A 15,135-nucleotide genomic window follows, 5' to 3' on the forward strand; every position below is an offset into this window, starting at 1 on the left:
CCATGGGGGCCAGTGCCCCCAGCCCCAGCGGCACCACCAGTGAGATCCCAAAGTCAGTGGGACCTGGTCCTGGTGTCCCAATCCATGGGGTCCCAGTGAGACCCCAGCACTGGTGACACCCCAATGTCAATGGAACCTGGTACTGGTGTTGTTACCCTCAGTTATCCCAGTGAGACCCCAGTGTTAGTGACACCCCAATGTCAGTGGGACCTGTAGGGTCCTGGTGAGACCCTAACCCTGGTGGCACCTGATCCTCTCGTGTCCCCACCCGTGGGTCCCCACAGCCCAGTGCTGGGGTGCCTCGGCTCCCCAGTGCCCACGCTGCTGCTGGTTCCAGTGCCAGTGTTGATGCTGGTACTGGTCTGATACTGATACTGGTGGTGATACCAGTGCTGTTGCTGGTACAAGTGCCAGTACTGGTGCCAATGTCAGTGTTGGTACCAGTACTGGTGCTAGTGCTGATGCTGGTACTGGTACCGGTGCCGCTGCCAGTGCTGATATTGGTACTGGTACCAGTGCTACTGCCAGTGCTGATGCTGGTACTGGTACTGGTGCCACTACCAGTGCTGATATTGGTACTAGTGCCAGTATTGGTGGCAGTACTGGTGCCAGTGCTGGTGTCGGTACCAATACTGGTGCTGATGCTGATACTGATCCTGGTGCTTCTGCCGGTGCTGGTGTCAATACTGATACCAGTGGCGATGCTGGTACCGGTGCTGGTGCTGATGCTGGTACCAGTGTCGATGCTGGTACCAGTGTCAATACTGATACCAGTGGTGATGCTGGTACTGGTACCCATACTGGTACTGGTACCCATACTGGTACTAGTACCCTTACTAGTACTGGTACCGGTGCTGGTGCTGATGCTGGTACCAGTGTCAATACCGACACCAGTGGTGATGCTGGTACTGGTACCCATACTGGTACTGGTACCGGTGCTGATGCTGGTACCAGTGTCAATACTGATACCAGTGGTGCTGCTGGTACTGGTACCCATACTGGTACTGGTACCGGTGCTGGTGCTGATGCCGGTGCCAGTACTGGTGCTGATGCTGGTACCGGTTCTGGTGCTGATACAGATCCTGGTGCCACTGCCGGTGCCGGTGTCAATATTGATACCAGTGGTGATGCTGGTACCAGTACCGGTGCTGATTGGTGCTGATGCTGGTACCAGTACCGGTGTCGGTGTCAATATTGATACCAGTGGCGATGCTGGTACCAGTACCGGTGCTGATGCTGGTGCCAGTGCCAGTGTCGGTGTCAATACTGATACCAGTGGTGATGCTGGTACCGGTACCGGTGCCAGTGCTGATGCCGGTGCCGGTGTCGATGCCGGTGCCGGTGCTGATGCCGGTACCGAAGTTGATGCTGATGCTGATGCCGGTGTCGGGGCTCGGGGTTCGGGGCTCGGGGCTCGGGGCTCGGGAGCGCGCACGGGGCGCGGCGGCGGCGGGGGCGCGCGGGGCGGAGCCGGGCGGCGGGGGCGCGGGCGGCTCCCGGTTCTCCCCCATTCATTGGGATCGCGGCGGAGCTCCGCGGCGGCGGCGGCGGCGGCGGAGGAGGAGGAGGAGGAGGAGGACGGGGACGGGGACAGGGATGGCTGCTCGGCTGCTCCTGCCCCTGCTCCCGCTGCTGCTGCTGCTGCCGGGCCGGGGGCTACCGGGAGCCCTGGGCAACCGCCACGCCGTGCACTGGAACAGCTCCAACCTGCAGTGAGTGGCGGCGCGGGGGAGGCCACCGGCACCGGGAGGAGGAGGAGGAGGAGGCGGGGGGGTCCCCGGGGCCGGGATAGGGCGGGGGGCGCCGCCGGGAAGGACGCGGCGGGGGCTGGGAAGGAGCGGGGTGGGGGGTGGGGGGGGCACCGGGACTCTCGGACCCTCCCCAACCCCCCCGGGACCGGTGTGCCGGGAGGGAGGGGCTGCGGGACCCCCCGGGACCGGTGACCGCGTGGCGTCTCGATACGGGATGCGCTGCGTGACCCCCGGTACCGGTGCCCCGATAGGAGAGGGGCTGAGAGACCCCCCCGGTACCGGTATCCCTATACGGGAGGGGCTGCTGGACCCCCCGGTACCGGTGCCCCGATAGGAGAGGGGCTGAGAGACCCCCCCCGGTCTCAGTGCCCCGATAGGGGAGGGGCTGCTGGACCCCCCGGTCCCGGTGCCCCGATAGGGGAGGGGCTGAGAGACCCCCCCGGTACCGGTATCCCGATAGGGGAGGGGATGCTGGACCCCCCGGTCCCGGTTCCCCGATAGGAGAGGGGCTGGGAGACCCCCCATTACTGGTTCCCCGACACGGGAGGTGCTGCGGGACCCCCGGTACCGATACCGGGCACCTCCCCGGGCTCGGGGGGGCCGCTCCGGGGCGGGGATGGGGGGCGATTCGGAGCCCCAGGGTGGGTGTCTCGGTGGCCCCGGAGGACCGAGACCCCCTGGACGGCGCTGACCCCCTCCCAGCGGCCGGTTCCCCCCCCCAACACCGACCCGATTCCCCGGGGATGGGGAGGGGGTCCCGGTGCGACGCCCCCGCCGCCAGACGTGCCCCCCCCCCCCCGCCTGTCTGGGCGCGGTGGCGGGGGGGGGGGCCCGACGGGTGCCCCCCATCCCCGTTCGGTGTCATCCTTGAGGGTGCTGGGGGGGTTTAGGGGGTGATGAGGGGGTGCGGGGGCGATGGGGGGGCACCCACGGCCACCGAAACCCGCGTGGGAGGTGGGCACGGACCCCCCATGCCCCTCCCGAGGTTGGGGGTGGGGGGGTGCATCTCCGGGGGAGGGCTCCCCAGGTGCGTGGGGTGCTTGGCACCCACACCTGGCGGTGCTGGAGAGGCGCTGGGGTGGGTCCCGGTTGGGTTGGGGTCCTCTTAGGGTTGGGGGGCTGTCAGTTCGTGATGGGTCCGTGTGTCCCCCCCCCTCTGCAAGGATTGGGGGGCAGCGCCTGCTGCAATCCCCCATCTCCCCTCGCCAGCACGAGCGCTCAGGGGTGTGGCAGGGCCAGCCGGAGCATCGCCTGGCACCCATGGGTGTTGGGGAGCCCCTGGGGTCCCCCCCCCTACCCTGCCCCCCTTTATGTGGGGAAGGAGAGCCCCCCCTCTCAGCTCCTTCCCCTCCCTTCGAGCTCATGTTGCCAGGCGGAAGCCCGGGCCCCATAAATCGTGCGTGTGTGCGACGTGCCGAGGCGCAGCACAAAGGCGAGGCGCTCGGGCACCTGTCTGTGCCCCCCAGATTCCCCTGCACCCCCCTTGCCCGCTGGCTTCGTCCCCGCATCGTGCCATCGGTGGCACCTCAGCGGGTGGGACGCCCCCATACCCTCCCCCCCCATCCTCACCTCTCCGCCACCACCACCCAGGGGTCACCTCTCCCACCCCGTCACCCCCAGATTTGCACCTCGAGCCCCCGCTGTGCCACCAGCTCGCCGCGGATGGCACCGAGGAGCTGCCGGCGGTGCCCGCGTCGTGCCAAGCCGGGGGGTGTCGCAGCCAGACACCCCGTTCCCGCTGCGCACGCGGCGCTGGCGTCTGGCTCAGGGCGCGGGTGGTGGGGGCGGCTGCGGCAAAGCCGTGTCCCAGGGACTCCGAAGCGCCGATATTTATTGTTAGGCAGTGCGGCAGCTCGGCCGCAATTAGAGCCCGCGCGGCAAAGTGTCTGGATTAGATAAATTATGGGGGGAATTAGGCTCCCTGGGCCGCAGCCTGCAAATCCCAGCAACCCCGCTGCAAGCAGAGTGATAAACAAGCCCTTGCGCGGCCCTGCGGGGCTCTCTGGGGAGGGAGGATGATGCCGGCAGGCTCAGCTCCCCAAAAATTTATTGCATCTCCCGCTGCGCCACCTCGAGCGCCCTTGCGGGTCCCCACGGAGCCCACCTGCAGCATCCACGGTGCCAGCAGCACCTTGGGGAACAGGGTGGTGGCTTCTCCTTGGTGCTTCTCCAGTCCCGTGGCCGCTACGGAGGAGGATGACGTGGTGCCACGGGGCCAGAGGGGCCACGGAGAGCACGGGGCACCCATCCTGCAGCAGTTTTGGGGCGCCGAGGGCGAAGCCCAGGGGAGGTGGGAAGGGATGCTCGGAGCAGTCGAGGTGCCAGGTTGTTGGTCCAGCCGCGCTTTCTGTCTGTCCCATCACCTGGTGGCAAAAGGTGAGACCCGAGGGCGCAGGATGGACCCAAGTCCTGCCAGGAGCAGGCGTGGTGGCACGGGGTGAAGGTGCGAGGTGGCCACGTCCCACTCAGTTTTAGGATTCGGAGAGGGGGTGGCTGCATCCCTGGGGTGCCCCGTGGTGTGGGGGGGGCGTGGGATGCCACCTCCCTGCTGGGGATGCCGAGGTGGGGACGGCAATTTGTCCCCATGCGTGGGCCCACAGGGTGCCCAGTGCCACACAGGGGTAGAGTGGGGTGGCTGCAAAGTGGGGTGCACGGGGTGCCGGTGCCCAGGGGTGCTTGGGGTGCCGCTGCCTGGCTGAGGCATGTGGATCAGAGCTCACCTGTGCACAGGGAGGGTCTGGAAAGCGCGTGCAGCCCCCCCCAGCCGCCACTGTCGCCGCCACGCTCGCCTCTTCAAGGCGGCTTTTATCTGGCTGACTTTGTGTTCCAAGCGGTGAGAGCTGGAGCGGGTTCTCAAGAGCCCTTGTGCGAAGCAGCCTCACCCGGGGGAGCATCTCGTGTGAGAGAGGAGCTGCGGCCACGTTCGATGCCCGCCAGTGGCATCTGGGGTGCCCAGATTCCTGGGTGTTCCCAGCTGCTGGAACACGGCACCGGAGCTTTGTTCGGTGAATTCCAGCTGCTGAATCCCAGCACCAGATCTGTGCCCGGTGAATCCCAGCACCAGACCTGTGCCTGGTGCATCCCAGCTGCTGAATCCCAGCACCAGATCTGTGCCTGGTGAATCCCAGCGGCTGAATCCCAGCACCAGATCTGTGCCTGGTGCATCCCAGCGGCTGAATCCCAGCACCAGATCTGTGCCTGGTGAATCCCAGCGGCTGAATCCCAGCACCAGATCTGTGCCTGGTGAATCCCAGCTGCTGAATCCCAGCACCAGATCTGTGCCTGGTGAATCCCAGCTGCTGAATCCCAGCACCAGATCTGTGCCTGGTGCATCCCAGTGACTGAATCCCAGCACCAGATCTGTGCCTGGTGAATCCCAGTGACTGAATCCCAGCACCAGATCTGTGCCTGGTGCATCCCAGCGGCTGAATCGCAGCACCAGATCTGTGCCTGGTGAATCCCAGTGACTGAATCCCAGCACCAGATCTGTGCCTGGTGAATCCCAGCGACTGAATCCGAGCACCGGAGCTGTGCCCGGTGGATCCCAACTGCCAGATCTCATCGCTGGAGCTGTGCCTGTTGAATCCCAGGTGCCGGACGCAGCACCAGGGCTGTGCCCAGCCACCCAAATCCATCTTCTGGCACCCGGGGGGCTGGGGATGGCATCACCTGTGGCAGGAGGGATGGTGGGTGCCAGATTGCAGGATAATTGTGTCCGAGGGGCAGTTCCCCAACCTGTGCCATGTCTGGTTGCCAGGCTGGAGGTGGCTATTTACCCCTCCCCACTGGTTGCCACGTCCCCAGGCAGGCTGGGGGGGCTCCACCACCCCCTGCCCCATGTCTGTGCCCCAGAGATGGGGTGCACAGCCCCTCGCTGTGGGGCTGGAGCTGCTGCCTGGGTGCAGCGGGTGCCGTGCCCCGTGAGTCACCGCGCTGGGCGGCACCGAAGCCTGGCAGCGTGGCCAAGGCCGGCGGCGTTCCCGTGGAGGAAGGGCCGCGGTGTCGGGGTGCAGGGGCTGTCCCGGGGTGCTGGGGCCACCCGTTCCTGCCCAGGCTGGTAATTGAGTTACTGGTTGCAGATTGATGGTTTAATTAAAACCCAATTAGAAACTTCATTGATCTTGTTAGCAAAGGAGGAAGGTATGAGTTTTAGCTGGGATTAAAGGGATTGTGCGGCCGTCAATAGGGTTGAGGGGCTTGGGGGCACCTGTAGGATGGAGTTGGGGGTCCTAATGTGCTCGGGGAGGGTTCTCCCATCACCTTGGGGTGGGCACTGCCCTGTGGCCTCTCAACCCCTTTGCATCCGCAGGGAACAGCCCCCATCTCCCTGGGAACCCCAATTCCTGGAGTGAGGAGGTGGCCCCGGGGATGCCGCGTGCCGGCGACGCCTTTGCCACCCGCACCTTGCGGCTGCGCCAAGCGCGTAGGGGAGAGGACAGAAAATTAGAAACTTCATTGATCTTGTTAGCAAAGCAGGAAGATACGGGTTTTAGCAGGGATTAAAGGGATTGTGTGGCCATCCATAGGGATGAGGGGCTTGGGGGCACCTGTAGGATGGAGTTGGGGGTCCTAATGTGCTCAGGAAGGGTTCTCCCATCACCATGTGGTGGGTCCCCCAACCCCTTCGCATCCGCAGGGAACAGCCCCCATGTCCATGGGGAACCCCAATTCCTGGAGTGAGGAGGTGGCTGTGGGGACGCCGCGTGCCGGCGATGCCTTTGCCACCCGCACCTTGCGGCTGCGCCAAGCGCGTTGGGGCGAGGACAAGGGGGGGCGGGGGGGGCCGTGGCTCCCGTGCGCGTGGGCTGCGTCGCAGGCGCTGTCTGGCGAGCCAGCGCCGTGACTGTGCGGCGCTGTCTGCACCGGGGAGGCTGGCACGGAGGAGGGGAGGGCATCGAGCCCCCCATCTCCTCAGCAGCTGAGCGGTGAGCCGTCTGTCCATGCCTCCATCCGTCCGTCCGCGTAGACAGACCGCAACGCCCCACGTGCCTTCGCCTCTCGCCGTGGCGCGGGGTGACTGGAAGGGAACCACATAAATCAACGGCACCTTTTTTTTTTTTTTGTTCCCCGGCTGAGCGCTGCTGGCGCCCGGATGCGCCGGAAAGGCGAAGCTGCCAGAGCCGAACAAAAGGTTGGGTTGGACTGGGCTTGGGGTCCACCTTGGCCCCCCCAAAGCTGGGGGCACCACACTGCCCTCCGCGTGCCCCGCTCCTCACCGCTGACATCCCCAATGTGGGCTGTGGAGCTGAGCTCAGCTCCATCCCCGACGCCTTCTCCTGCGCCGTGTCCACAGCACGAGGGTCCTGGTGGGGGTCTGGTGTCCCCCTCCCCATGCCGGTGCCACCAGGCCATGCTGCAGTGCACCAGGCACTCCCTCGCGGTGCCCGAGCGAGCGTGTGGCGCTCGGCTTAGATTTATGGGAGCGGAGAGGCCGCCCAGCTCACCGCTGGCTGCGGTTTGCCAGGTAACCTGGGTCCTGGAGGTGCGGGGCTGGTGGGCACCGAGCCCAAGCTCCGCTCGGGACGGTTGTGCCAGGGGACATCGGTCTGCCGGACGCTGACAGGCTGCTGGAAGGTACCACTGCTTTGCAAAGCCCTGCTCTAAAAATGCAGTCGTGCAGAAGTGATGCTGCCCGTTCTCCTCCTGCGCTTAACCCTTCGGGCACTGCCAGAGCTGGGGCTGCCGGAGCCCAGGAGGTTGGAGAATCCACCCTGACCCGGGTCTCTGCTCGCTGGGGCATCCTGGGCTGGCAGGGACCGGGCAGCCTGTGCCCACTTGAGAGCGAATGTTGGTGAGAAAGGAGGCTGAGCCCCTTTTTCTGGGTGTCTGTTCCCATCCTCCTGCATGAAAACAGGGCCCACGGGCGCTGGGTCTCCTGCGGCTGGGCCAGGAATGTGGCTTTGCTGGATGGGGCTGCAGGCAGAGGTCGGGGGGCTGCAGGTAGAGCTCGGGGGGCTGCAGGCAGAGGTCGGGGGGCTGCAGGTAGAGGTCAGGGGGCTGCAGGCAGAGCTCAGGGGGCTGCAGGCAGAGCTTGGGGGGCTACAGGGAAAGCTCAGAGGGCTGCAGGCAGAGCTTGGGGTGCTGCAGCGATAGCACTGAGACTGCTGGGGTTTGGGGACATCCAGCTGCAAAGGGGTCCCACTCTACACCAGCAGGACTGGCGGCCACGATGCCGCGTACAATGGGGACACAAAATCACGCCCAAAGCTGCTGCCAGAGTCCTCTGGATGCGTCCCAGGCCACGGTAGCCCCATGGCTTGGCCCATTTGGGGCTCTTCTACAGCCTGGGAGGGTTGCTCTGATGCCTGCAAGCTCCTGGCACGTGCTGGTCTTGGATTACCCCCATGGGGAGCAGGGTTGCTGCTCCTCATGGCACGTTCTGGGGTCCCCGGCGCTGGGGTGGTGATGTGGCCCGACCCAAGAGGAGACCTGGGTGCCCCATGGGGCAGCGCTCGTTAACGAAGCTGTTTGCCAGAAGCCTAATGAGCCCCAGCGTGGGGTCCCGGAGGGGTGGGACGGGGGTTCCTCAGCACTGGGTGCCACAGGGGAAGGGCGCGTTACAGCTCCCCAGCAACCCAGGACAGGGTTTCCCAGGGATGGAGCCGCTCCCATGGGGTGCAGAGATGGGGGGTTGTGCTTCCCCCATGGGGGGTTGCAGCTCCCCAGCACCCCAGGACAGGGTTTACCAGCCGAGCATCGCTCCCATGGGGGGCAGAGATGTGGGGTTGTGCTTCCCCCATCTCCTCACTCCCCTGGTGCCAGGATGTGGCGAGCATCGCCTGCTGGTGCCCACATTGACGTGGGGCATCCAGCTTGGAGCGTCCCAGCTCTGCGTCCTGCATGGAGTTAATTGCATTTTTCTCCTTGGGGCCATTTCTTTAATAACAATCCTTTTTCTTCCCCCCCTCCTCTCTCTCTGCCCCCCTTCACCTTTTCCCACCACATCAAAGAGCGAAGATGAAAGGTCCCGGTGGAGCAAGGGTGGCTGCCTCAGCACCTTCCTGGCACAGGAGTTGCCCAGCGGGTGCCGAGCCGGGGAATAGCGGCTGCGCGGTGAGGGAGGTGCCGCGGGAGGCTGCGCTGCCTTCCCCACGGGTGACGAGGTTGGATTCGGGTCCCCCACGGCCCCTCAGTGCCAACAGCAGCTCCAGGTGTGGAGAGGTCGCTGCTTGGTTGCCAAATCTCCACACACACACATAGAGACAATATTTGGTTCTCTTGCTCAGTTTCTGGGGTGCTGGGGCTCCCCAAGCCGTGCCGGGGGCGGTTGGGCAGGGTGGGGCGTCTGCACGCGCAGCCCTGCCCGCTGCCTGCCCAGCCCTGCCGGGAGAGACCCGGGACGCCGGCTCCACAGCCGGCACTGCTCCTCGGGGGCCAAGGGGGCACGCGGGGCTGAGTTTCATAGAGTCAGGGATTGGGTTGGGTTGGAAAGGACCTCAAAGTCCATCCAGTCCCACCCCTGCCATGGGCAGGGACACCTCCCGCTGCATCAGGGGCTCCAAGCCCCATCCAACCTGGCCTTGAACCCCTCCAGGGATGGGATCTGGGGGTTCTGGATGATTTCAAGTGAGAATCATGGAACTATGAGATGGATTGGGTTGGAAGAGACCTCAAAGCCCACCCAGTCCCACCTCCTGCCGTGGGCAGGGACACCTCCCACTGCATCAGGGGCTCCAAGCCCCATGAAGGATGCTCCATCCGTGTCCCAGAGGAGGCAAATAAGGGGCCCCCAAAGCTGGGGGCTGCACTGATCCTGCTGCTGAGCCGTGCAGTGGAGCTAGAGCCAGTTGGGGTCCAGTGCCGCCGCGGCAGCTCAATGCTGAGCCAACACCTCGCAGCGCGGGCTCGTAATTAATTGGCAGGAGCAGTGGGTCAGCGCCGCGGCAAGGATTATGGTGGCCGGGATTGCCATCGGTCGCGGATTAGGAGCCAGCAGAGCCTCTCCTGAGTGGATCTGAGGGATTGCCGCTCCTAATCAATGTAAATGAGGCTCCCCCAGGGCCACCCTTTACGGCATTAACGAACTAACGGGATTAGCGAGAGCAGGGGGAAGAAATCCTCTCGCTGAGCCACTACGACGCGTGGCGGCTGCGGTGGGTCAGCTGCAGGAGCCGAGCTGGGGCACTGTGCCCCCCACCCTGCACCCAGGGCTGCGGAGCGAGGACCAGGGGCTGCATCCTGCAGGGTCCCCAGTGCCTGTGGGACCCTGGTGGCCATCAGCCCCTTGGTCAAGTCAGTCTGTCTGTCCTGCTGCATCTGTCCCCTGTTTGTAATCGCTGGCGTGTTCTCAGCAGGACCCAGAAGCACCGTTTCATGCCCCCGTGCTCTCGCAGGCGTCCCAGTCGTGGTGTCCCAGCAGCATCCCTCCCACCCCAGGCAGCTCGTGTCCCCCAAGACTGATGCTGCGCTGTGGGTCCATGGAGCTGAGGTTGCACTGGGGGAGCTGGTGAGGTTGAGCAGAGGCTACCACAGCCCCCAGAGTCATTAGAATCCAAGAATCACAGAATCACCTATTTGGAAAAGACCCACCGGATCATCAAGTCCAACCATTCCCATCAATCTCTAACCCATGTCCCTCAGCACCTCGGCCACCCGGCCCTTAAACCCCTCCAGGGAAGGGGACTCAACCCCCTCCCTGGGCAGCCTCGGACACTGCCCAATCACCCTTTCCATGAAATATTTTTTCCTGATGTCCAGCCTGACCCTCCCCTGGTGGAGCTTGAGGCCATTCCCTCTCGTCCTGTCCCCTGGCCCTTGGGAGAAGAGCCCAGCTCCCTCCTCTCCACAACCTCCTCTCAGGGAGTTGCAGAGAGCAATGAGGTCTCCCCTCAGCCTCCTCTTCTCCAGGCTAAACCCCCCCAGCTCTCTCAGCCGCTCCTCTTCTTCTCCAGCCCCCTCCCCAGCTTCGTTGCTCTTCTCTGGACTCGCTTCTCATGCTTCTGGCCGTTGCTCTGTGACTTGCCCATTCTCCAGCCTCCAGCTCCTTTTTGAGGAGGTGACGGTGTCTGAGAAGGCACAGGGGGTGCCCTAACCCCCTCGTTTCTCCCCATTCCCTTGCAGCCTGCGGCGAGAGGGCTACACAGTGCAGGTGAACGTCAACGACTACCTGGACATCTACTGCCCGCACTACAACGCCTCGGTGCCTGAGCACCGGCTGGAGCAGTACGTGCTCTACATGGTGAACGCAGAGGGCTACCGCACCTGCAACACCAGCCAGGGCTTCAAGCGCTGGGAGTGCAACCGGCCCCACGCGCCCCACAGCCCCATCAAGTTCTCGGAGAAGTTCCAACGCTACAGCGCCTTCTCGCTGGGCTACGAGTTCCGCGCGGGGCAGGAGTATTACTACATCTGTACGTGGGGCGCTGGGGCGGGACCCCCATGCTGGGTCCCCTGCATCCCACGGCATCGCACCGTCCTGTCGGGTCCTCCTGCAGCCCCTGCATCCCACTCCAGCTGATCCCCCTGGCACCGCATCATCCCGTCGGGTCTCCCTGCATCCTCATGCAGCCCCTGCATCCCTCTCCAGCTGATCCCCCTGCTCCACACCATCCTGTCAGCTCCTCATGCAGCCCCTGCATCCTGCTCCAGCTGATCCCCCTGCTCCACATCACCCTGTTGGCTCCTCCTGCAGCCCCTGCATCCCGCTCCAGCTGATCCCCCTGCTCCACACCATCCTGTCAGCTCCTCATGCAGCCCCTGCATCCCGCTCCAGCTGAACCCCCTGCTCCACATCACCCTGTTTGGTCCTCCTGCAGCCCCTGCATCCCACTCCAGCTGATCCCCCTGGCTCCACATCATCCCGTCGGGTCTCCCTGCATCCTCATGCAGCCCCTGCATCCCTCTCCAGCTGATCCCCCTGCTCCACACCATCCTGTTGGGTCCTCCTGCAGCCCCTGCATCCCACTCCAGCTGATCCTTCCTCCACATCACCCTGTTGGCTCCTCCTGCAGCCCCTGCATCCCTCTCCAGCTGATCCCCCTGCTCCACACCATCCTGTTGGGTCCTCCTGCAGCCCCTGCATCCCACTCCAGCTGATCCTTCCTCCACATCACCCTGTTGGCTCCTCCTGCAGCCCCTGCATCCCTCTCCAGCTGATCCCCCTGCTCCATACCATCCTGTTGGGTCCTCCTGCAGCCCCTGCATCCCTCTCCAGCTGATCCCCCTGCCCCACACCACCCTCTTGGCCCCCTCTGCATCCTCGTCCTAGCCAGGACCCCCCGACACCCTAGCTCATTGCTCCCTGCACCCCCTCCCCAGCAGGGTGGCTGTGGCCTCCCCACCTCCAAACTGGGCACCCTGAGCTCAGGGATAGAGGTGTGGGGAGAGTTGGGGGTGCAGAGGATGGGGGGGTGATGCAGGGGTGATAGGCAGGTGTAGGGAAGGAGAGAGGTGCGGGGGGAGCAGGATGGGAGTGGGGGTGGGGGTGCTGATGGAGGATGGGGGTTCAGACAGCGCAGATGCAGGATTGAGATGCTGGGAGAGGCTGATGTAGGACAGGGGTGCAGGATGGAGATGCTGGGGTGCTGCTGATGCAGGACAGAGATGCAGGGTGCAGGATTCAGGTTCTGGGGTGCTGCTGATGCAGGACAGGGGCACAGGGTGCTGATGCAGCTGTAGGTTCAGGGTGCATTATGGAGGTGCTGCCACATGCCCCCCCATATCCCGAGCGCACCCCCCGACCCCACCATGCCCAGGGGTGCCCGGGGCAGGGGTCCCCCACTGTGAAGCACCCCCCCCCAGCCCACTCTTGCCTTTGCAGCCACGCCAACACACAACCACCGCCGGGCCTGCCTCAAGATGAAGGTGTTCGTGTGCTGCGCCTCCAGTGAGTACCCTCACCCCCCCGGGGGCTGCGGGAGGTGGCGTGGCCTGCAGGGGGTCCCCAACCCTCCCAGGTCCCCTATCCCTTCTGGAGGGGGCTGCGGCACATCCCCATCCCTTCCAGGTCCTCCATACTTCTTGGGTTCTCCATCCCTCCCAGATCTCCCATCCCTCCCGGGTCCCCCATCCCTTCTGGGTCCCCCTTCCCTTCCAGGTCCCCCATCCTTCCAAGGTCCCCCATCCTTTCCAGGTCCCTCATCCTTCTGAGGTCCCCCATCCCTCATGGATTCTCCATTCTTCCCACGTCCCCCATCCCTCATGGATCCCACATCCCTTCCAGGTGCCCCATCCCTCCCAGGTCTCCCATCCTTCCCAGGTGCCACATACCTCCTGGGTCCTTAATCCTTCCCAGGTGCCCCGTCCCTCCCAGGTTCTCCATCTTTCCCAGGTCCCTGATCCTTCCCAGGTGCCCCATACCTCCTGGGTCCCCCATCCTTCCTTGGTCCCCCATCCCTCCTGGGTCCTCAATCCTTCTCAGGTTCTCCATTCCTCCTGGGTCCCCATCCCTCCTGATTTCCACATCCCTCCTGGGTCTTCCATCCCTCCTGGCACGCCCGTCCCTGCTGGGATGCACCAGGCAGCCAGGGAGGATGATCCCCCCCAACTATCCCCTCTCTCCCTCTCACAGCGTCGCACTCCGGGGAGAAGCTGGCACCCACCCTGCCGCAGTTCACCCTGCGGCCCGAGGTGAAGATCGAGGACCTGGGTGAGTTGGGCAGAACCCCTGGCCCCGCAGCGCCGCGTCCCCCCGAGCCGCCGCCCCAGCCCCAGGGTGGGGGTTTGGTGCCACCTTGATGCTCCCCTCACCCTTTCGCTCTTCCCCATAGAAAACTTCAACCCGGAGATGCCCAAGCTGGAGAAGAGCATCAGCGGCACCAGCCCCAAGCGGGAACACTTGCCCCTCGCCGTGGCCGCCGCGCTCTTCCTCATGACGTTGTTGGTCTCCTAGCTCCCAGCGCCGGGGGGGCGACCTGGCCAGTGCGGCTCAGCCGAGTGGGGACCCCCTACAAAAAGCTGCCCCTCACAAGAGCCAGTGGGGAACCAACGTGGGACTGTCCAGCGTCTCTGCTCCACCACCACCCTGCCCAGAGAGCCACCTCGCAGGGCACGGGGCCGTGGGACTTGGTCATCCTGGATGGGACTTGAGAGGCCATGGCACGTGTTGATCCCAACTGGAATTTGAGGAGCCATGGCACACATTGATCCCAACTGGAATTCGAGGAGCCACAGCACATGTTGATCCCAACTGGAATTCAAGGAGCCACGGCACATGTTGATCCCAACTGGAACTCAAGGGGCCATGACACGTGTTGATCCCAACTGGAATTCAAGGAGGCAAGGCACACGTTGATCCCGGCTGGAACTGAAGGGGCCATGGCACGTGTTGATCCCAACTGGAACTCAAGAGGCCACAGTACACGTTGATCCCAACTGGAACTCCAGGGACCATGACACTTGTTGATCCCAACTGGAACTCAAGAGGCCACAGTACACGTTGATCCCAACTGGAACTCCAGTATCCATGGCACATGTTGATCCCAACTGGAACTCAAGGATCCATAGCACACGTTGATCCCAAATGGAATTCAAGGAGCCACGGCACACATTGAACTTAACTGGAACTCAAGGGGCCATGGTACATGTTGATCCCAACTGGAATTCAGGAGTCCATGGTACGTTGATCCCAACTGGAACTGAAAGGCCCATGGCACACGTTGATCCCAAGTGGAACTCAAGGATCCACGGTACACGTTGATCCCAACTGGAATTCAAGAGGCCATAGTACATGTTGATCTCAACTGGAATTTAAGAGGCCATGGTACATGTTGATCCCAGCTGGAATTCTAGAGTCCATGGTACATGTTGATCCCAACTGGAACTCAAGGATCCACAGCACACGTTGATCCCAACTGGAACTCAAGAGGCCACAGTACATGTTGATCCCAACTGGAACTCAAGGATCCACAGCACACGTTGATCCCAACTGGAACTCAAGGGGCCCCGACATGCATCGATCCTGGCTGGAACTCTTCCCCCTCTCCCTGTGCCCGTGTCTGCGAGGACGCAGCTCGATGTTCACCGCACCTTCTGCCAACACCGCCCCACCGAGCGCTGCCCGCAGCCCATCCGGTGCCCCAGGGCTGGGATCGGAGCCGCAACGGGGAGCCTGGCGAGGGCAGGGACGCGCGGAGCTGGGCGGCCTGTACATACCTATCTAGAGATCTATACATACTGTACAGAGAGCGACTATATAGAGATATCTATACTGTACCATAGGCAGCGGTGCCGGCCCCGCGCTGGCTTGTACATAGTTGAACGTGTTGGATTTTCCTCGTCTTCCGTGAAGACCTGACCTATGCAAACGCACAGACACTTTTTAGGGAAAAAAACAAAACAAAACGAAACAAAACGAAAAAAAAAAAACAAAACAACTCAACCTTTTTTTCAAGTGCTTTGGCTGGTGATTTTCATATTCTGCTCTTAGTCTATTAAAAAAAATTAA

At 63.5% G+C, this 15,135-nt stretch overlaps 1 protein-coding gene across 1 annotated transcript; it reads left to right on the forward strand.

Annotated features, from left to right (window-relative positions):
• The first annotated feature begins 1,541 nt into the window (after positions 1 to 1,541).
• EFNA3 (ephrin A3) lies at positions 1,542 to 15,135 on the forward strand. Its single transcript, XM_069878863.1, has 6 exons — positions 1,542 to 1,555; positions 1,596 to 1,712; positions 10,812 to 11,101; positions 12,511 to 12,576; positions 13,261 to 13,338; positions 13,460 to 15,135. Exons 2-6 carry the CDS (start codon positions 1,597 to 1,599, stop codon positions 13,579 to 13,581), a joined length of 672 nt encoding a protein of 223 aa, XP_069734964.1. The 5' UTR covers positions 1,542 to 1,555; position 1,596; the 3' UTR covers positions 13,582 to 15,135.

Source organism: Phaenicophaeus curvirostris, chromosome 29, assembly GCF_032191515.1.
Source record: "Phaenicophaeus curvirostris isolate KB17595 chromosome 29, BPBGC_Pcur_1.0, whole genome shotgun sequence".
Taxonomy (NCBI): domain Eukaryota; kingdom Metazoa; phylum Chordata; class Aves; order Cuculiformes; family Cuculidae; genus Phaenicophaeus; species Phaenicophaeus curvirostris.